Source organism: Petromyzon marinus, chromosome 51, assembly GCF_048934315.1.
Source record: "Petromyzon marinus isolate PM22_M1 ecotype Great Lakes invasive population chromosome 51, UKy_Petmar_22M1.pri1.0, whole genome shotgun sequence".
NCBI classification, from domain to species: Eukaryota; Metazoa; Chordata; class Hyperoartia; order Petromyzontiformes; family Petromyzontidae; genus Petromyzon; species Petromyzon marinus.
In genome coordinates this window covers 13,216,125-13,240,120 of record NC_133717.1, presented here as the reverse complement: position 1 = coordinate 13,240,120, position 23,996 = coordinate 13,216,125, and the positions used below count along the sequence as shown (strand labels likewise).

At 48.6% G+C, this 23,996-nt stretch overlaps 1 protein-coding gene across 1 annotated transcript in view; it reads right to left on the bottom strand.

The window, feature by feature from the left end:
• ASCC3 (activating signal cointegrator 1 complex subunit 3) overlaps positions 1-23,996 on the bottom strand; it is a 117,268-nt gene that overhangs the window by 26,285 nt on the left and 66,987 nt on the right. The window contains exons 37-38 of the mRNA XM_032973575.2: positions 18,212-18,346; positions 3,368-3,595 (exon numbers count right to left, since the gene is read on the bottom strand). Of these exons, the coding sequence (XP_032829466.2) occupies positions 3,368-3,595; positions 18,212-18,346 (363 nt within the window). The remainder of the gene's footprint in view (positions 1-3,367; positions 3,596-18,211; positions 18,347-23,996) is intronic.

The following is a 23,996-nucleotide window of genomic DNA, read 5'->3' as shown; positions in this document are numbered from 1 at the left end:
AGTTCCATTCTCGCTCATGGCCAACATTTGGTGATGTGTATCTGAACCAGTCCTGGCCCTACTCTATGTCAACTCCCGCACCTCCGATTAGCACGGGTGGCAAGGCAGGGTGCGAAAGAAGTGCAACATACATACACACAACTCAGCTTAAAGTGAACATCTGGTACAGTAAATAAACATCAGCACTTGGAATACAAAGGCGGCCGGGCGTGGTGCTGGCTACACCACCCCCTTGTGCGCAGTTCCAGCCTTCACAGGTGCTCGCTAGCAGCACTTTCCCCAACAGCTTGTGTAGGCTGCACGGGGGATCTTTGCCTCTGTGGGGAGTGTTGGTGTTTCGGTATGACTGTGCTATAAAACCGGCGACCTGGGTTCGATTTCCAGCCATGCTAAACATTTCTGGCATGTGGTATTTGAACGTTTGCCCTGGCACGAGGTGTGATTGGCAAAGTGATACGTGAATGTTCTCCCTCGGGTCAATCTCAGCCTGAAGTGAATGCCTTGCATGGTGTGTGAATATCGGCGCAAGGGAGACAGAGATGGCTAGGTGTGTTGCCGACGACACCAACCCTCCATCGTGCCGTGCCGACCTTAATAGGAGCTTCCTTACAGGACTCGCCCCCACATCCTACAAGACAGTGTATGCAGAGTGTCCAAGTGTGCGAAGATGCAAAGCATCGCCACGCCGAAATAAGCACTGGGTATTGTTCCTTTCCTTTGGAAAAGCTCCAAATAGCACAGGTGGCGACGTACGGTGGGTGGAAAAGAAGTTCAACATACGTACATACATGCAGTGGTGAAAATTCCACATTCTTATAAGGATGAGACCAATATAGCCTTTCCACAAGTGAGTAGTGCAGCCTCAACAGGTCGTGTTTTATTTATGAAATCTGCAGAAATGACGATTTCGGTTGTGGTAGTAGTAACAATGGTTGTGGCTGTAGTTATGATGGTTATGACTAGGTTATTACAGTATTGATACTTGTGGTTGTCATGACGATGATAGTGGTGGTGATGATGGTGGTGACTATGGTGTTGGTGGTGACGATGGTGGCTGCGGTGATGAGGGTGGTGTTTGTTGTGGTTGTAGTGATGACGATGGTGGTGGTTGTGATGATGAGGGTGGTGATGACAACGACAGTGGCGGCTGTTGTGGCTGTAGTTACGACGACTGCAATGATAACAATGATGATGATGGGCACCGATACGGCCGAGCGAACCCCAGTCCTGGACTCAAACACGACTGTGCGCCCGGCTCTTCAAACCACTGAGCCAGCCGCTAAGTCACAACACATCACACGGCTCATTTACTCAACACGCAAACACACACACGACCCACGGCTCTGGCCACGTGACCACGCGTTCACATTTCTGCGGTGGTCAGCCGAAGGGCCCACCTTTCACGTCTGGCCCATTCCGAAAATAATCCGCGCTCACAGCTTGCGAGATCCTGGAAAGTTTCTCCTTAACTTTCATGTGGGCGGGCGGGGGCTTCAATTATTATTAGAATTATATATTTTTTTGTCCTTCGCTCCCCCAGGCCTAGATTGTGTCAGATTTCAAAGGGGCCACGGGATGTGAAGATGGCACGATGAGACGATGCGACACGACACGCGAGGGGTGGGGGGCAGGGGGGGGGGGTTTCGCACGCAGACACTCACAACAGAGAGGTGAGCGACGTCAGAGCGCAATGTGTTGTCCGTCCATACACGTGTACGCATACACACGCGTACACGTGTACGCATGCATGTATGTATATGTAAACTAAAACTATTTGATTTCTTTTACCAGGTAAGGCCCCACTGAGCTATGTAGGATTTTTTCAGAAGCGACCTGACCACAAATGAAAGTTCAACTTGGTGGCTTATCGTGTGGAAATTTATAGCAGCCAAACAGTCAAAGCGCGTGTTGATTCTACAAGCGGAGGGAAAAATCGGAGGACCCGGAGAAAAATCCACATGACCACGGGTGAACACGTAAACTCCAAATATATAGGCGTCAGTCGGGATATAACCCAGGAACTCCTGTATACCAGACGAGCAAGATAACATCTCTCCACACGTACGCACATATACATGTATGTGTACGTACGCGAAGACACTCCCCCACTGGTAACCTTAACGGACTCTTTGTGTGCAAGCCCTGTTAGCGAGCACCTATTACGGCCGGCAGGGCACACAAGGGTGTAGTGTGACTAGAGCCACGCAGTGCTCGGACGGCTGTCCTCGTCTCCCCAGCGGCGATGTTCACACACCGGACCGAGAACTAATTTAATGTTGAGTTGAACTACTAGGGGAGGAGCCCAGGACCAGTTTTAGATGTTTGTTACTGATGTCGGCCGTTTGTGTGCATCGCAGCGCAGTGTGCTAACCACTGCGCCACTGCTCCCAACATATATATATATATAAAGATGAAGATACACACACGTCTGCACTGTATAGCGAAGACGGGCAGATAATAGATTGAAAGAAACTACGAGTATTAGTAACGTTCCATAAGAGCAATGAGAGAAGGATAGTCTAGCTTAGTGCTAGGGTATCTGTAGAGCCAAACTTGCTGACGGTGCTGCTGTTGCTGATGGTGCTGAAATGGAGATGATAATGCTTCACAAAAAAAACATATTTCTATATTACTGCCGATGCTATGTTTAGAACAAAACTGTAGCTCCTGATTAAAACAGGCTAGACAATCGTGGTAAGTCACGATGATCTTGATGATGCTGTTGATAAAAAAACATAGATGTTTATAATGATGTTGATGAATACGATTTTAATAATAATGTAATCGATTCCTGTGCATGAAGGGAGCAATGTGTTCAGGAGCTGAATGCCAATGTCCGGGGTCTGCTGGTCACGACGAGAGGGCTTTCAGTGGAGATAATTCGTGTCGTTTTCCTGTTCCCTCCTCCAATGAAGGAGCTCCGACTACAGTCTGACAATGCTACTAGTGTTTAACTTCTTTCGCACCGTACGTAGCCAACCGTGCTAATCGGAGGTGTGGTAAGGCACACTGAGATAAGGCCCCCACTGAGCTCATATAGCTCTTTTTTAGAAGCGACCTAGCTAAAAATGACAGCTCACCCAAGTGGCTTAATGCGGAAATTTAAAGCAGCCAAAACCTCTAAAACGCGCGTTTCTAAATGTGGAGGGAAAAACCGGAGGACCCGGAGAAAAATCCACGCGACTACGGAGAGCGAGAGAGAACACGCAAGCTCCAGATATACAGGCGTCAGATTCGGGATCGAACCCATGACCTCCTGCATACCCGGCAAGGTAATTAACATCCCGCCACCGTGGGGAAGTGGTGGTTGGCACGCTCAAGATGCAAACTCCAAACACAGAGCACTAACCGACACGCCGGCTCTCACCTGGCACACGCGGAGGGCCTGGTCGAGCACGGACTTGGTGTCGGTGGCGTAGTCGGGCGAGGGCAACGGTACGCGGCCCACGTGCGCCAGTAGCAGCAGCAGCGCCTTGGTGTGGGCGCTGTCCATGGGCCGCTGGGCCACGCCGTCGAGGGACACGTGGCCCGCGAGCTCCAGGTTGAGGGAGTCTTCGTTGTGGCGCACGGGCAGCTCAGCGTACTCGGAGGCGTCCTGCGGGGCGAGCGGCGCGCACGGCGCCACGGTGGTGGTGGCACATTGTTACAGTGACGATACATTGTTACAATGATACATTGTTACAGTGACGATAGATTGTTACAATGATGATACATTGTTACAATGATGATACATTGTTACAATGATGATACATTGTTACAATGATGATACATTGTTACAATGATGATACATTGTTACAATGATGATACATTGTCAATGACGATACATTGTCAATGACGATACATTGTTACAGTGACGATACATTGTTACAATGATACATTGTTACAATGATAGATTGTTACAATGATGATACATTGTTACAATGATGATACATTGTTACAATGATGATACACTGTTACAATGATGATACACTGTTACAATGATGATACACTGTTACAATGACGATACATTGTTACAGTGACGATACATTGTTACAGTGGTACATTGTTACAGTGACGGTACATTGTTACAGTGACGATACATTGTTACAGTGACGATACACTGTTACAGTGACGATACATTGTTACAGTGACGATACATTGTTACAATGATGATACATTGTTACAATGATGATACATTGTTACAGTGACGATACATTGTTACAGTGACGATACATTGTTACAATGACGATATATTGTTACAACGACGATACATTGTTACAACGATGATACATTGTTACAATGATGATACTGTTACAATGACGATACATTGTTACAATGACGATACATTGTTACAATGACGATACATTGTTACAATGACGATACATTGTTACAACGATGATACACTGTTACAATGACGATACATTGTTACAATGATACATTGTTACAATGATGATACATTGTTACAATGATGATACATTGTTACAATGATGATACGTTGTTACAATAATGATACATTGTTACAATGATGATACATTGTTACAATGACGATACATTGTTACAATGACGATACATTGTTACAATGACGATACATTGTTACAATGACGATACATTGTTACAATGACGATACATTGTTACAATGACGATACATTGTTACAATGATGATACATTGTTACAATGATGATATATTGTTACAATGATGATACATTGTTACAATGATGATGTTGGTACATTATTACAATGATGATACATTGTTACAATGATACATTGTTACAATGATGATACATTGTTACAACGATGATACAGTGTTACAATGATGACAGTGTTACAATGATGATGCATTATTACAATGTTGATGATGCATTGTTACAATGATGATGCATTGTTACAATAATGATAAATTAACACAATTATGATGATGACACACACGCTTTCACGATTATGATAAAAGCGACTGCATCTCAAGACGCTGTGCAAGACTGCGCGTGTTTATTTTATATTGGCAAGTGATATCCACGCCGCCGATTTCCCGCACCTCCAATTAGCACGATTGACCAGGTACAGTGCGATAGAAGTTCAACATACATACATTTGAATGTTCTCCCTAGGGTCAAACTCAGCCTGAAGTGAATGCCTTGCATGGTGTGTGAATATCGGTGCAAGGGAGACAGAGATGGCTGGGTGTGTTGCCGACGACACCAACCCTCTGTCGTGCCGTTCCGACCTTAATAGGTGCTTGCTTACAGGACTCGCCCCACATCTACAGGACGGCGTTTGCAGATGAGCCGAGTGTCTAAAGTTTGTGAATCCATGAAGCATCACCACATTAGTGGCAGAGGAGAGGAAGTTCTCCAGCCTGAACTTGAACAGGGGCAGGGGAGCCAAAGCAGCGTGGACGGCTGGCGTAAGAAGGGTGGCGTTCCACACCGTGGAGGGCAGCAGAGGAGAATGAGCGACCGCCTCCAGAGGGACGATCGACCGGAGGTTTCATCAGAAAGCCTTGGCGTTTATCGTGTACGTCGCCGCTTGTGTGCGAGTAGCATTGACGAGTACGCTTGTTGAGCAAACTCGACGGCGTTACTTTTCTCTCTCGCGACGATGATAACGATCCAACGAGTGACGACGAGCCGTGCGAACACGTGATGAGAAACACAACCTGGTGACGATTGATGACGATGACAAGGCACGTGATTATGACGTTACGGTGAGTTTCGTGAATGCTTACATGAGGCACGCCAATGTACCGATGACGATGACAATGCTGCACACAGGGTAATGATGTCATGATGACGGTGGCGATGTTGAAGAGTATGGAAGATCATATTTACGGTGAAAAAGACCGAGTTTGGTAATCGAACGCAGAAATCATCATCAGGAAATACTTGTCCTCGTCGTCATCATCATCCGGAATGATAGCAATCACTTGCTTCGAGATGAGCGCGACACGCCAGCCCAAACCTTGCTCACGTGATACGATCAATCACCACGACAGCTTTGAGAGTGTTCACAAGGTGGGCTCGCGAGTCAAAAGCGAAAGTTTCGACGCACAAATGAGCAATGTAATCCCGCTCGCCGTTCTCTCTTGGCAGAGTTGGTGGTAATAAATATATAAAATACTCCGCTTTCCCATAGCAGGAGCCGGTTCATTGACAAGTCAACCATGATTAACGTCCCACAAAGTGATGAACAATTTATTGACCTTGAAAAAGAAGACTAACGATTGATGATACCAGCAATGCTGACGACGCGGTCATTGATGACTATGATGATACTGATGATGATGAAATCCATGATGATGATGAATGAGTGAATCGATGCCCGACTGGGATTTAAACTCACAACCTTCAGGTTGGCGGTCAAGCGCTCGAGCCACAGGGCCTTTCGGCTAAAGAACGTCGATTTGGGCTCGGTTGGTAACCTCAGTAATTACAAGAAAATAAACAACGGTTTTCTGAGCTTCGTCGCGAACTGTTATACTCAGTTTCTGAAGTGGCACGTGCGACGAAAAGTCGGGCATCGAACAAAGCGGCACAACCCTTAATGCGCGTGTGTCGGAGAGCTGTGCGCAGCGCGAAAAACCCCACTCGGCAATATCGACAACGACGATAACAACAACCACCGACGGATAGGGATGAATCTATCACCACAATGGCCTTGCCCTGTCGCCATTCGCTGTCAGTGTCGCACACTTGCGCTCGCGCGCGGCAGCCCTGCGATTAATGCGAAGCGTGCGTGCGCTGTACAACCGAGCGCCCCCCGCTCACACATCGGTCCGAGTGCGGCTGTGCGCGAAAGCTATTGTGGGACGAACTGAGGAGCAGGAGGAGGACGAGACGGACATCTGCTCCAGCATTCAGTCGGAGCTGGGGTTAGGGTCGAGGTTGGGGTTGGGTTTGGGACACACACGAGTTTTTTTTTTTTTAACCAACCCCCTCCACTTTGCCCACCCCCCCCCCCCCCCCGCCCCACTCGGGGGCAAACACGAGTGGCCGGCAGTTGTGAAAACACGGGGGGCGCTAAAGCGGCTGTGCACCCACGCGCACAAAGACAAAGATCCCCCGTGTAGCATTTATCACTGTTGGGGGCAAGTGCTGCTATAAGCAAGCACCTAGGAAGGCTGGCAGAGAGCACAAGTAGGTGGTGTGACCAGCACCACGCTCGGCCCACTTTGTCTCCCCAATGCCCATGTTTACAGACCGCACCAGGTATTCATTTGAGGCCGAGTTGACTTCGGGGGCAGGCCCTGGAATGATTCAGATTGCTTTGTCACCGATGTTGGCCGTGAGCGGGAATCCAACTCGGAGTCTGTGGATTCGTAGCGCAGTGAGCTGATTAATTATTACACCACAGCTTCCTAAGCGTGCCTGCCTGCGTGCGCGCGTACACACAAGTACAAACTAACGCACAAATACAGAGAGACACCGAGGCAGAAAGACGCACATTCGTGCGCGCACAGAGGGTCCGATTGAATCTCCAATTGAAACAAACGGAGCTAGTTTCTTGGACCTCTCCCCGAATCTGTCGACCCAGCGGTTGTGAGCGGGTACCGCGAGAGTTCGCCGGAAGGCCCAGCCGCGTGCGGCGGGGGCAGTGTGTGAGCAAATTCGACCTCTGTCGCGCGTGGAAGAGCGGGCCAAAAAAATATATTTTCCCACCGGTGTTCTTGGGCTCCCTCTCGTGGAGCCTCTACCTTCCTCTACCAGTGGCACGGCATTGCAGGGCTGCACCTTTGCCATTGCCCTTTTTTGTGCGTCACACCGCGTGTCACAGAACACGCGGTTTTGACACCTACGATCGCGTGGCCGCGGGGGGGGGGGGGGGGGGGGCTTTGTCTGCGGCGAGCCGGCAACTCGACATCGTTGAGCGTGGGTGGCTCCCGGACTCGCAGATAAAGGCTCCCTTTCAGTGGAGAGCGGTGGGCCGGCTAAAGGTGAAACGGGGGTTTAAAACGCGACCCCCCCCCCCGGCACCTTTTGAGTGCGACACTCGCTCGTGAATGGGGGCGGCGAGCGGCAGGGTCACGGCCGTGGGGATTGTTCGCCGTCGACGAGCGATGGCGGAAAGCAGGCGAACGGGGAGTTCCGCGTCGCTCGCCGCGTTTTGTTTCGGTACGGTTTTCCGTCGTTTTCGTGCGAGAGAGAGAGAGCGATTGGAGCGGGCAAGCGAGAGCGACCGAGAGGAGCGAGAGAGGAACGAGAGAGCGATTAAGAGAGCGAGTGAGAGAGAGGAGAGAGAGTAACGAGAGAGCGCGCGAGAGAGTGAGCGGTCAAGACAGCGAGAGAGTGGAGCGAGCGAGCGAGAGAGAACGAGAGAGCGATTAAGACAGCGAAAGAGTGGAGCGAGCAAGCGAGAGGAGCGAGAGAGAACGAGAGAGCGAGTGAGAGAGAGGGAGCGAGAGGAGTGAGAGAGCACGCGAGAGAGTGAGCGGTCAAGACAGCGAGAGAGTGGAGCGAGCAAGCGAGAGAGAACGAGAGAGCGATTAAGAGAGCGAGTGAGAGAGAGGAGAGAGAGAGCAAGAGAGAGTGAGCGAGCGTTTGCAATGAGCAAGTGACGGAGCTTCACACTGAGCGGTGTGACGTGTGAGCAGTGTGATGTTTGAGAATAAATGTTCCAAAGGAACGAAAATGTTGCTGCATCCCAAGTTGAAACATTTTTAACAGTTGCTAATCATAGGCTGAAAGGCCCAAAATGCAAAACGGCCGGCACCAGCACTCTTGAAAGGTGCAAACGATCCGCGGTTAATGCCTCTTCAATTGAGCAAAGGTATATAAAACAAAACTTGGGATAAAGAGATGATGAGAGTGATTAAAAAAGTGGAGCAGTGCGAGCTAAGGAAGCTGACCTGAGCTCTAGTAGCTGAATGCAGTACGGAAACGTTCACAGGCCTTTTCAAATCCACTGCTGGATTAAGGCCTCCCGACACCACGTGGAACGTAAGGACTGCTTGATCATGCTTCACCGCGTTGGCCAGTGTGGGTTGGTGAACAGTGGGGGGGGGGGGGGGGGCAGGACCGGTTCGCCAATGATGTCAGCCTCGGCTGGGAATCGAACTCAGGTCGCAGGATAGCGAGAGAGAACGAGAGAGCGAATGATTAAGAGAGCGAGTGAGAGAGCGATTAAGAGAGTGAGTGAGAGACCGATTAAGAGAGCGAGTGAGAGAGCGAGCGAGAGGGGAGAGAGATGAGCGAGAGGAGCGAGAGAGAGAGCGTTTGCAAATAACAGGTCCCTGCAGGGTGGGCTGGTAGGAACATTGGAATTTTTCACTTCGTTAAAGTATTGAAAGGGGACAGACGGACGGACACCTTAATCTATTGCAGGCTGGTACACTCAGTTTACAACTTCGTTCCTACCAGTAAAAAAACATTAACATACCTACAGAAGCACACACACACAAAACACAAGACTCGCACAGACACAAGACGTAAACAAATATACATTGACAACATGACGCACAGACACACTCACTGACAGACTGTTGGGGTAAACACCACGCCCGGCCACCTTTGTCTCCCTAGTGGTGATGCTTACACACTGCGCGAGGCACTCAATTGAGGCTGAGTCGACCTAGGGGAGGTTCGGGACCGGGAATCGAACTCGGGTCGTCGAGTTCGTTGTGCTGCGCGCCACCGCTACCCACACGTCCACAGTTACAGGCACACAGACACACAGACAGTTGGACGTACATTGTTAAACACAGATCACGTGAAAGACAGCCAGACACTGCCTGACACATTGACAAGCTTGACACAGAGTTAAGATTACCAGCAGCGCCGAGTGCGACAGACAGCGGCAGTATTGAGCGCGAGAGGGTGCGAGGTATCAGGATGGCTTTTGTGCACGCACAAAAGGCAAAGATGCCCACGTATAGCCCATACAGACCGTTGGGGCAAGTGCTATTAGCGAAGAAGTATGAAGACACGCGTGGCACACGAGGGGGTGGGTGTCCGGCACCACGCCCGACCGCCTTTTGTCTTACCAGCCAGTGCATCAGGTACTCATTTAAGGCTGAGCCAACCTAGGGGAGGCTCAGGACCGCTTCAAATATTTGCTACGCTTATTGGTCGCGAGCGGGAATCGAAAGCGAGTGGCCATGTTCGTAGCGCAGCGTGTTAACCACGACACCGCTGCACGTCACAAAGATCCAACCGATAGCCTTAACAGACTTTTGGGGCAAGTGTTGTTAGTGAGCACCGATGAAGGCTGGCGTGGCACACGAGGGGGTGGGTGGCCAGCACCACGCCCGGCCGCCTTTGTCTCCCCAGTGGCGATGTTTACACACCGCACCAGGTACTCATCTGAGGCTGAGTCGACCTAGGGAAGATCCAGGACTGGTTCAGATAATCGTCACTGTTGTTGGCCATGATTGCTAATCGAACTCGGGTCGCCGGGTTTGAAGTGCAGCGTGCTAACCAGGACACTACTGCTCCTAACAAAGATCCTAGCTGTCCTTCCCCCGCACCTCCGATTAGAACGGTTCGATTGAATCTGCGGCCAGAGGTCCCGTGGTGTAGAGTTGTCTTGCCGCCTGGGATCGTTCGGTTGGCTACGTACGGTGTCGAAACAAGTTCAATATACATTCTCCCTATAGCCTTAATAGACTCTTTGGAGCAAGTGCTGTCAGCGAGCGCCTCCTAACACACACACACACACACGCACGCTACGCGCGTGCGTACAAACGCACACACAAGACGCGCCCGCACGCCGCCACGCAAAACCCGTGCCGCATCCACTCCGCTGCCTTTGTGCTCAGCCGATGGGGCAGTGTGCAGCAAGGGCGCGCTGGCAAAGGCCGGGGTAGCCGACGGCCATCCGCAAATCCAATTTGGCGCGTTTAAGCTCGCTCGGGTGAGCGGCAAAGAGACTCCGGAGCGTGCACGTGCTGACAGATCGAACCTGAAAAGAATAAAGAGCTGGGGGACAAGGCGGCACACGGAGGGGGGCGGCACACGGAGGGGGGGGCGGCAGGGGGGGGGGGACAGCCACCGGCTAGGGTCCTTATTTTCAACGAGTGCCGTGAATTATGTCACTTGTGTTTGCCGCTGTAATCTCGTTAGTGGGGGGGGGGGGGGTTTAACGCCGCTCGCACTTTAATTGGTTGACTCGCCCTTGCTCTTTGCATTGTCGCTCGATTGTCAATTCTGTACCGCCGTGTGTGTGTGTGGGTGTGAGTGAGGGGGATTGACGTCAATTAGGGGGGGGGGGGGGGGATTTTTTTTTCGAATTATATTTCTTCGGCACCTCCGGTTGACTACGTACGGTGAGAAAGACGTTCAATGTACGTGCACACATGCATCGTCGTCGTCGTCGTTATTGTCGCTGTGGTGAAGAGTTCGAGATCGCTTTATTGAAAAAAACCGCCCCAGCGCGGGTGTCAGGACCGATTCACCGAACTTGGAAGGAAACGTTCACATCCGGTCCACGTGTGCCAAAGTTTAAGCACTCAAAAGGTTCCACACGGCAGGACCCATCCTGAGAAAAAAAGGGGTCTCTCAGGGTCTCCGTGAGATTTACCTGCATAAAGAAGTAACATTCGTATTCTACGTGAAAAAAAACCTAATCTTTTAAGGCAGCCTTAATGACAAAGATCGTGGGCAATTTGATATTCATTACAAGAACATTATCTCCCAAACGTTATGGTCGCGAGACGAAGAATCGATTTAGATACGCAACAGATGCCAAAGAGAATCCTACTCTCCGTGGAAGCGCATATCAGAGAGCTATCCTCTGAGATCTTTTGAGATTGAGCTCCAGTCCTCGACGGCGGCAAGTTTTCAAGTGTGCACACTTCCATTTTTGAGCTTCACCAAAAAAAATGCCTAAAATAAAGGTGTAAGTTACTTCCTCCTGGCGTGTGTCCAGTTTTTAAACCCACAAGACCTCGACTCCACACAAGCACGCACCCCCCTCTCACACTGTCACTGCTACCCTTTGAGTTTTAATCTGTAAATCTGCATTGTGGGCGCAGAGGGAGACCCATTGTGCCCCGTGGCGTCTGGGTACGGGGGGGGGGGGCACAAGACATCTCAGCGGCAGACGCAGGAGTGCCTGCAGAAGATCGGCTTAAGGAGGGCCTTCTTTCTCGCCCGCTGAGGCCAATGTATCTGGGACACGCAGCGAGCACCGGCGGCGTTAGGGATGTCAGGGAGATGAGACCGCAGGGTCCATATGGGAGGGGGTGGTGCTGGTGGTGGGGGGTGCAGAGGGCTTTTGGTGTTGGTAGGCATTTAAATGCCACTCTACACAGCCACCTCCCCACAGACAAATCCTTTACCTCCCAGATGCCCCGTGTCTCCGTGCCTCTGTCTCAAACGCACACATGTCGTATTGGCAGGATTGGGGAAGGAAGGGCAAAAAAAGCAAGCAGCACGAGCAGACAGCATGTGGGCAAACTACTTGCTGTCCTGTTACCGAAAGACACCACCTACATGCCCTGACGGGTTCACATCTCAACTAGTCATCGACAATGGGAATCACGGACAGGAATTGAACTTGGCTTACCGCTGCTATCAATGAACAGCGTGCTAACCACTACAAGATTGTTCATATGTATATACACACAAACACACAAACCATACAGCATGTGTAAGTATATAAAGATGTAATGCTATTTTGGTCAATTATAGGCGATACTAAACATAACACTACGATTAAAATTATCTATGCCTCGAGTTTCTGGCTGGCTGCTGGCTGCCACGGGGGCCATTGCAACCGAAACTATAGCAGGGTAACTGGCTGCACGGGATTTTCTGTGAAACAAATCAACGTTGGGGTTGAGACAGCGGACTTCTGCACAACTGAACAATGTGCTTGTCAGGAGAAGCAAGCCACACGGATCATTTTCTGAGATGACCTGCAGCACCACAATGCTACTCCTCGAGATTTGAAAATGCCAACACCAGAAGCGGTGGCATGTGCAGAATATTGGGAAAAGACCGCGTAGGTTGGACAGGAGACACGGTGAAGAAGGAAAGTGGACAAGCTCAGAGTACATTTAACAATAATAATAATTTTGATTTAAAGCTTCCGTGACTGCAGTGATTCATATTCTTGGTTCTTTCGGTAAAGTCACGTTGAAGGGAAACAATAAAATATATATTGTTTTATATATATTTTATTATTTTATTGCTTCCCTTCAACGTGACTTTACCGAAAGAACCAAGAATAATAATGATAGATAGCGACACTGAACAGGTGGGGCAAACGAATATAGAAGACTGAGAAGGTTAATGAAAAATGTACCCGAACTTTTCAAATTGTGCCCCTATTAATGTCATTCTCTTGCCAGAATATTTTTTTAAATCCGAGAATACAAAAAGAAAATCTCGCAAGATATATTATCTTGGCATTTTATGGTATAAAAGAGTGGATTACTTGTAGTGCTCAGAGTAACAAGATTGTGAGAAAAGTATGAAATTGACAGCTGTCGATAATTTCCCATTGCAGAGAAAACTTGTTCTCTCACTAAATAACTAAGAGAAAAAGTCAAGGTGTAGCCCTAACCATCACACGCCACGGCAGTCTCCCATTTAAAATGAGAAAACAAAAATCTAAATATTAATTAGATGAAGAAGTAACAAAATCTAACATCTGATCTGCCAGTGCGTGTACAAGGGGGAGCATCAACCCACTGGGCACTTTGTTAAAAAACGAACAGCAACATTCTAGCGTCATTTTATATTCATCCATATCACTATTAAAAGGATTACAAGCTGGCAGTGAGGTCTGGTCGCCTCCCACCAGTGAACTGACACAACCTCCGCTTTCTCTCTTGCTGCTGCTGCTGCTGCCACCACCAAAGACAAAGATCCCCCGTATAGCCTGAACAGACTCTTGGGGCAAGTGCTGTTAGCGAGTAGCTCCTATGAAGGCCGGCACGGCACACGAGCGGGTGGGTGGCCAGCACCACGCCCGGCCGCCTTTGTCTCCCTAGTTGTGATGTTTTTACGCACCGCAACAGGTACTCATTTGAGGTCGAGTCGACCTAAGGGAGGCCCCGGACGGGTTCAGATAATCGTCACCGGTTATGTTCGCGAGCGGGAATCGAACTCAGGTTGCCGGGTTCATAGCGCAGCGTAGCGCTAACCGCTACACTACCGCTCCCCGCACCACATCACCGCCACACTCACCGCACAACACAGCCCCCACCAGCTCTCCCTCCACCACCACCACCACCACCACCGCCACACTCACCCCAACGTACCAGCGCCTCCCTTGGTGTTTTTTTTTGTTCGTGAATCTGTCGACGCTGTGAAACGGAGAAGGGCGGCGCAAACTGCACAGAAGCGCCCCCCCCCCCACCCGCACCCCCACCCTCCCCCCCCCCACCCCCGTTTACCAGTTTGTATTTGTACTTTGCATTAATACATGGCGATTAAACAACCATCACCGACGTCCTGAATACTAATGGCTGCATTAATCCTCCGCCGCATTGCCTTTCCTTTATTCCGCTCGCCCTTTCTTTTTTGTGTCGCGCCCCCCCCCCCCCCCCCCCGGGGCTTAGCTGTCCGCGATAGCGCCGCGCTCTGCCCGTGCCTTACTGAAAAATCTGCGAACGTTTGTGCGCTCGCGTGTACGTATGCGCGCGTGCGTATGTGTGCTCGTGTGTGTGTGTGGGGAGCGGTGGTGCCGTTGGTTAGCGCGCTGCACTACGAACCCCGGCGAACAGGGTTCGACTCCTGCTAATGGCCACCCACCAGTGATGATTATCTGAACCGGTCCTGGGCCTCCCCTAGGTCGACTCAGACTCAAACGAGAACCCGGTGCGGTGTGTGAACATCGCCACGAGAGAGAAAAAGGTGGCCGGGTGTGATGCTGTGCAGCCACTTGTCTGTTATGGCTATATGGGGATCTTTGTCTTTGTGTGTGGATGGGGAGTGGTGGTTGGCACAATGTGCTACGTACTTGGCCAGCCAAGTTCTCACCGTCAACATTAATGTCGAAAAACAGAAACGGTTCCGAGTCTCCCCATGGCAGACTCATCCTTAAATGAGCAGCTGGGGAGACAAAGGTGGCCGGGCGTAGCACTGGCCACCCACCCCTTCATGCCCAGTGCAGGCCTTAAGAAGTGCTCGTGAAAAGCACTTTCCCCAACTGTTAGCATGATGGCCATACGGGGGGGGATCTTTGTCTGTGTGCCTGTGTGTGTGTTGCTGGGTTTGATTTTTCTGGCTGTGGGTGACATTTATAGTAAAACTAAAAACTTTTATTTTTATTTTTACCAAGTAAGGCCCACTGAGCTATATGAAGCTCTTTTTCAGAAGCGACCTGGCCACGAATGATAACTTTAAAAAAGTGGATTATCATGTGGCAATGTATAGAAGCCAAATACTCTGAATGCATGAATCTAAATGTGGACAAAAAACCGCAGGACCCGGAGAACAATCCACACGACCACGGGGATAAAACGCAAACTACAAACATACAGGCGGCAGAATCAGGATCGAACCCACGATCTCCTGCATACCAGGCAAGGGAGCTAACATATCACCACCGTGGCACCAACTCTGTCTTAAATGTTTCCTGGTGCAGAGGATAAGCATTGGCACTGGGTAGACACAGGCGCCTGGGTAGGGTGCTCGCTCAACCATCCTCGTGTTTTGTTCCGGCCTTACCAGGTACATCCTATCAGAAACAGATCAGGCAGTTCACGAGGCTGAACGTGGAATCTGTTTGCGAAACGTTTACAGATATGGGTGCGTATTCCCGTGTGTGTGTGTGAGAGATTGTATATATAATATTTGTTTTACACAAATGCATCCTGCTCACTTACAACACAGCTCGGCAAGGACACGCACAAATTCAAGTCGACACAAGTACAAAGGTCCCCTGTGTAGCCACACAGATTGTAAGGACAAGTGCCGGGACTACCTATGAAGGCCGGTGTGGTGCACGAGTGGGTAGCGTGACCAGCACCACGCCTGGACGGCTTTGTCTCCCCAGTGCTGATGTTTACATACCACACCAGGTACTCATTTAGGACTGAGTAAAGCTAGAGGTGGACCCTGGACAGATTTAGATTACGCCGCTGACATTATCCGCGGCTGGGAATCGAATCCAGGTCACCTGGGTTCGTCGAGCAGTGTGCCGACCACTGTGCCACCACTCCTCCCACAAGCCCACACACACATGCAGGCAGGCACTGACACACCCACACACACGAAATAAATCAAGGATAATCTTTTTTTCATTCTTCCTGGTGCGTGTGTCCCATCTGCCAAGCTATTTTCCCCATCAAAGTCGCTCAATTAAGCCCCTAATTGATGAGCATGTTTCACAATAGGGAGCCGGTGGGTATGGGGTTTTTTTTGGTTAAACTATTCAGCGTGGTGGATAATGAAGGGTGTGGATAGACCAGGCTTGGGTTAAAGGGACTCTCGGTTTGTCTTAAAGGCAGCTGGTTAACGTGGACTATAAAACGTAATTACAAAATGCCGTCGTTTAAATTATCGGCTTGAAAGCCTAAAAGTTCGGGATGTAAGTGGGTCACAGAAAGATAGGTTTCAATGGAATGGCAATGAACGTCTGATTACAAACTACGAGATCGCTCTGTGTGTGCATCTGTGTGCACGTCTGTTTTAACATTTTCATGACCGTGCGCTTAGCAGAGAAGCATTAAGAGGCAGTGCTCAGCCCTGTTGGTTGCACGTGTTGGACATTCCACATTACTATCGTGAGATAATCCCCCCCTGCCTTTCCCCCTATAAAGATAACCACTGTTGATTTACATGAACGTTGTAATCGTCATATAGATCCTGGAATGTCTAGTGGGCTGCACTGGTCCACAAAGAGATGAACCCACGGATATTTGATTGTCATGAACTCTCAACAATAAATTAGTATTACATCATGACAATGACGATGGCAAAGATAATTATGACAATATTTTCAGTATGAGGATGATGTTGCTAATAACAAATGTGAATAAAATGACAGCAATAATTGTAATTGTGCCGGTTACTAAGCTCGGGATAATCGCGAGTGACAACGATAATGACGACAACAATGATCATGATGCCAGCCAACAAGAAGTTCAAGTGTATTTAGTTTATCAGCTCTGAGAAGAAGAGACCAGGGATGAGTCTCATTAGCAAAGGGACCTTGGGGGCAACCAAAATTACCAAAAAAAAAGAGAAACCAAAGGAAATTAAAAGTACGGCAACGATGCAAACAAAAATCAGGACGCATCACATTGTTTAAATTTAAAACACCGCAAAAACACCAAAATCAAAGGCAAATAATCTCCCCGCGCTGCACGTCGCCAGTAGTCAAGGTTCGCGGCAGCCCACGCCGTCTGCAACGCCGCCCGCCGCGGATTCGTGCCGTCGACTCCACAGGCACTTTTAAGGGAAAATTTAACCCTTGAGCGTTCCGGTAACGTACGTGTACGTCAGCAAAACGAAACCGGAAGATACGCTAATATATAATAACTTATCAGTACCGAGGCTCCCACAAGTCCGTGCGGGCGGTCGTGTGGCACAGTTTGGCGCCAGCTGTCGATCGCAGAGTTGCGATTGACACTTCTCCCCCGCTGCGAGTACGAAGTCTTTAAAAACAACGTTGCTCAGTCTCTCTAAATAAAATTACGGCCGAGCCGCTTGCGCGTTCCGAGACTCAGCGGTGAAGGGGACGAGACCCACAGCCTGCAACTTGCAGACGTCTCGGAACCTTTTCTCTTAAGAACCCTGCGATTCCGCCTGGCTTTCGAGCGATACTGAGCTTGGCTCCGTGCCTAAAGAGTCACCATCGTTTACGTCCGTGGTATATCGCACGCGTTACAAACCCACGTCATCGGAACCGCCGTCACTGACGGTGACGACGACGACGATGACAAGCGTTGAGGACAGGCGGTCCCCCCATAAGTATGTTGAACTTTATTTCGCACCGTACGTAGCCAACCGTGCTCATCAAAGGTGCGGGGGAAGGACAACAAACTAACAACACAAAAAGCAGTTCTAAACAAATGAGTTTTCTATCTAGATTTTTAAAAAGAGCATAGCTCCAGTGGCTTCTAATATCAGAAGGAAGAGCATTCCAGATGGCTGCGGAAGTGCATCTGAAAGCGCGCGATGCGGTGACCGTCCTTGTTCGACGGCTAGCCAAAAGCCGCTGCTGCGAGGCTGACCGGAGTTCACGTGACAAGATCAGCAAGGTGCCGTGGGCACATTTATGGCGAGCACTTTTGTGTGCAATGAGCGCGACCTTACACGTAATGAGTGCAACCTCAACAGTGACTCACGGACAGGGTGACGAGGAGGTCCTCAACGCGGCTGTCGGCACGGAGCTGTTCACGGAACATGCGCACCGTGCCGTGCTTCAGGTAATAGTAGGAGGAGATCTTGCCCGGGGAGAGTGGCTGGATGCTCCGGTTGTCCTGAAGGAAAACATGCATCAACACTCAATCACAATATGAATCAATAAAACGTAATTGTTTAAAAGAAAAACATTGATATTTTACCAAGTAAGGCCCACTCAGCTCTTTTTCAGAAGCGACCTGGCCACAAACAAAGAAGTGGCTTATCATGTAGAAATTTATAGCAGCCAAATACTCTAAAACGCATGTTGATTATAAACGTGGAGGAGGACCTGGAGAAAAATCCACGCGTCCATGGGGAGAACACGCAAACTCCAAATATACAGGCGTCAGGATTGGGATCGAACCCAAGATGACCTCCTGTACACCAGGCGAGATAGTTAACATCTCCCCACCATGGCGCCCTTCACAATCAAATCATGATGGAGCGCTTCCCATATAAAATATAACAAAATCACCCCACTAACATTTGAGATGCGCAAAATTGTACGAAGTGTACAAAAGCAAGAAATAAATAATGGAGGTTATGATCCATATTTTGCCTAATTTTACAAAACCGCAACACCTTCCTTATATCAGATGATGTTCTTGGGTGTGGTGAGTACCATGCCCTGCCACCACCTTTGTCTCCCCCAGTGCGAACTTTTCACACTAAACCAGGTACTCGTTTAAGGCTGAGTCGCCCCCCCCCCCCCAAAAAAAAAGGGTCTGTGACAATGGAGGTTTTTTTGGGTTAGGTCGCGAAAATATATAAATGTGTCGTTAAAACCCGCCACCACCCGACACAGCCAACTAGTAAGGGTTGTCACGTAAACAGAACGTGGCCAATTCGTCACTAGTACAGCACACCGGTGTGTTGGAGAGCCAAGCCACAACATTTACAATCTGAGCACGACGTTTCGCCAGTAATTACAACCAGCTCCATCAGGCGACAGCCAGATTTGTGTAGAAGTCTAACTGTTTCGTTCCTTATATAGAGGCGTAGATGTGGTGACCACGCTTCTGCGCTCTTTCGTTACGTATTGCACACAATACGTAACGAAACAAATACACCCCTACATCGGTAGGACCTCTTGGTTCATGAAAAACTCTGAACATCTAGCTAATATGATTAAAGATATTAAGCTTAACCCTAATGATATTTTCGTAAGTTTTGATGTGACCTCTCTGTTCATGAGGGTTCCGGTCAACGAGTCAATAAAATTACTCGACACTCTGGTAACAAACAACGGTTTAGCCAAAGACATCCCAAGACTAGCTGAACACTGTCTAAAGAACACCTACTTCTTGTGGCAAGGTGACTTCTATAAACAAAAGGAGCAGCAATGGGCTCTCCTTTGTCTCTTGTGATAGCGAATTTCTAAATGGAAGATTTTGAAACAAAAGCAATAGCTTCAAGCACACTAATACCATCTGCTTGGTTTAGATATGTGGACGACATATTGGTGGTCTGGCCACACGGCAAAGATACACTGAACACATTTCGACATCTCAACTTGCAAAACCCATCCATCCAGTTAACCATGGAAGTGGAAGCTGACAGAACTCTACCATTTCTGGATATTCTGCTCGGACAGGGTTGAAATGGTAAAATAACACACAGTGTTGACCGAAAGCAAACGCATACTGATGCCTATCTGAATGCAGAGTCACACCATCAGCCCGTACAGAAATCTGCTCTGATTAAGATGCTCATTCATCGAGCTGAGAAAGTGTCAGATGGTGACAGTCTGAGAAGTGAAATTCAACATGTTAAAGAAGTGCTGCAAATGATCAGTTACAATGGATGCACAAATCAACAGGGCATTGAATGCCAAAACGAAATCAAATAACACGAGCATTGAAACTGCCCAAGTAATTAAAACGATCAAAATACCGTGCATTCACATTATGGGATCTCCTTTGCCAGTACCAAAATATGATAATAGGTTTTTCACCTTTTTTCTGGCAACAAAACAGCTGTGTTAAGATGTTAAAACACCAAACTGAAACCTTTTACAAGGAATCATGTCTGCATTAACCATAATGCTTGTGGTCAGAATGCAAGTGCTGCAAATGAACGTCCACAAAATAGGGGAAAACCCTATTCTCATATTTTGGTACTGGCAAAGGAGGTCCCATGATGTAGATGATCGACACGAGCTCTCATTACTCTGATAGTGACATTGTCTTTGTGCTGTACGCCTTTTGGCGTCCTCTAGTCTAAAACCGTTTGAGACAAGGCTCAAAAGAAAGCTGTCTCTGGTGTGGACCAATCAGTTTCAAAGACAATGCCATATATTATCAGAGCATGTTTTTTTGTCTGCATTCTGACCACAAGCATTGGGGTTAATGCAGACATGATTCCCTGTAAAAGGTTTCAGTTTTGTGTTTTAACATCTTAACACCTGTTTTGCTGCCAGAAAAAAGGGGAAAAACCTATTATCATACCGTACATTGCGGGAGTAACTGATACACTAGCCAGATGTTTAGAAAAACAAAACATCCGAGTCAGATTTGGCACGGTCCATAAAATACAGAAATTTACATCTGGTACAAAAGCTGTATTACCGAAGCTATCAACAGAAGGTGTATACAGGATAAACTGTACGTGTGGAAAATGTTATGTTGGGCAAACAGGGCGAATGATCAGCACGAGCCTAAAAGAACATCGGAGAAATATTAAATTCTCCCAAATACAACTGCCAGCAGTAGCAGAACAAGCGTGCCAACAAGGACATTCAATTGATTTTGATAATGTTGAAGTTCTGTGCAAAACTAACTACTGACCAAGACTATTTAGAGAATCTATCGAAATTGAAAGAAAGAAAAATAATTGTAACCATTCAGATAGCTACGGCCTTAGTGCTGCATGGAAGCGAATCATCAAATAATACATTATTTAAATGCATGCTTATGAAGGGCAGCATACTTCAATAGGGATTTCCATTGGTACGGCCATTTCAATACTCACAATAGACAGGAAGGACAAGATAAAAGGGCTTGCATGATGAACATGCACAATGTACGTTAACTCAGTAATACCCCTCCCCTCACTTTGCGCAAGAGAGCAGAAGTGTGGTCACCACATCAACGCCTCTATATAAGGAACGAAACAGTTAGACTTCTCCACAAATCTGTCTGTCGCCTGATGAAGCTGGTTGTAATTACTGGCGAAACGTCGTACTCAGATTGTAAATGTTGTGGCTTGGCTCTCCAACACACCGGTGTGCTGTACTAGTGACGAATTGGCCACGTTCTGTTTACGTGACAACCCTTGCTAGTTGGCTGTGTCGGGTGGTGGCGGGTTTTAACGACACATTTATATATTTACGCGATCTAACCCAAAAAAACCTCTATTATGGATGATATTGGTCACGAAAGCCTGGGACAAGTTCAGACAACGTTATCGCCACTCAAGTTAACAGTGGCCAGGAATTTAAATCACGTCTCCGGGTTCACAGTGGTGACTGGACTAAATAGGACTCCGTGACTCCGTGTCAACCGACGGGACGAGTTAAGACCCACACAGGCGATAGCCAGAAATGTTCTCGCCATCGACACATTTACAGGCACGCGATCCAACCCCCCAAAAAAAAAAAAACCTTTTGCCAAGGTGCCACTCCCTTCACGGCGCTCATCTCAAGCCGCTCGCCGTTGCACGGCTATAGCCCTCGACCCCGACGCGAGGCTTCGCCGACTGCGCGATGATTGCAGAAGGGCGTCTCTTTGCCCCGCGAAAGCATGCGCAGCTGAAGGCGCTGCTCAGGAATGGCGGTGACCCCCAGGGAGGGTCGCGCGCTCGCCCCCAAAAACTTTCTCGCACGCAAATGTGCGCGGCCGCGTACGACTGCGTGCGTGCGCGACATGCGCCCGGCGTCGTGAACCACCTCTTCTTAATTAATATTGATGGAAACACTTTGGGTGGCGCCCGGTACATTACGGGCGTGAGCGCGGATAATTGCCTAAAGCCAATTACAAACGAATTACTGCTCTGTCGGCGTTAGAAAAAAAAAAAAAAATTATGCACCCGCGGCCCCCCGGTCTCGGAAGAGAGAGTAATTAAGGCATCGCGCTGTGTGGCGAAGCGTAAACAATTTAGCGCTCTGCATAGCTCCCCTGCCGGCCAGCCAAGCCCGGGCATAATGAATTGACCATAATCGCATTACTGCCGACGCGTGGCAGTAAACAGCGACATATAAAGGCGGCAATTAGTAGTGCTATGGGGGGCACCAGGTGTCTCCACAAGTGGATGGCGGTGGCATTGAATTTAACGGGGCTTGCATACGGATTTTTGAAAACTACCCATGCTAATGCCTGCGTGTGTGTTTGAGTACCGGCCTTCATAGGTGCCGCTCGCGAACAGCACTTGCTCCAACAGTCTGTTGAGGGTATTCCGGCGATATTTTTCTTTGCTATTGTTTTGAGTACCTGGTCTGGTGGGTAATCATCGACCACCAGAGAGACAAAGGCAGCCGGAGGAGGTGCTGGCTACCCCCCCCCCCACCACTCCCGTGTGCCGTAATGGCCTTCATAGGTGTCCGCGAACAGCACTTGGCCTAAGAGTCTGTTCAGGCTATGCAGGGGTATCTTTGTGTTTGTGTGGAGGGTAGGGATGATGCATCGGTTAGGCGCAAAGGGCTATCACGAGTCGTCAAATCAGAGTTTCAGATCCATCCACGGGTAACGCGAACGGCAAGTGGTACCGGACTCTGTCATGATAGAGAGAGTAATTTTGATTTAAAGCTTTCGTGACTGCAGAGATTCAAATTCTTGGTTCTTTCGGTAAAGTAACGTAGAAGCGAAACAATAAAATAATAAATATATAAAACAATGTTTTATATTTTTATTATTTAAAAAAAATGTTTTCTATTTTTATTATTTTATTGTTTCCCTTCTACGTGACTTTACCGAAAGAACCAATAATATAAAAGAGAGCGTAATATTCGTCAAATGATCATTGTAATTCTCAGCGCGAGAACTTCAGCCAACAAAAAATAATAAAAACCCGCATTTCCTTCCCCACTGCCAATGTTGACGACTGCGTCACTATGTCGAGTGTGTCACTTTACCGGGTGCTAATGGATATCGCTGACCGAGAGGAGGCAGAGACTTCACTCGGATAACAATTTCCACGAATGTCAAAAGCCAGTACTGTACTCGTAATTGAACCCAGTTTTGCAAGGGATGGTGGTGGTGCAGAGTGCCAACCACTACGGGAGCACTCGACACTCTAGACACAGCGTCTAAACAAGCGCATGCACGCAAGCACACACGCACACGCGCACGGACAGCGAGAACATTTTTTACACTTTCACGCGAATCGTGAAGTGCAAGTACAACAACGTGACCATGCTGATAATTGTTGATGCTGGTGACAAATGTTCGTGATCATTCTCATGCTTGCCGATGACGGCCATCATGTGACAATCGCGATAGTGATGCTCTTGCTGCTGAGATGATGATCCTGCAGGCTGCTGAAGCTTATTCCAAAGATGCAAATGACAGTGATGACAATGATGATGACAATGATGATGCAAAGGTGGTGACAGTGACAACACTGCTGCAACCTCCACTGATTACGACAACAATAATGATGATGATGATGTCGATGACAAATACAGTAGAACACCTCTTAACGACCACTCCTGTTCACACGACAGGCCTCCATAGAGTCCAATGTGTCCGCTTACCGACCATTCCCCATGTTTGGGGGAAAAAGGGAAACTTT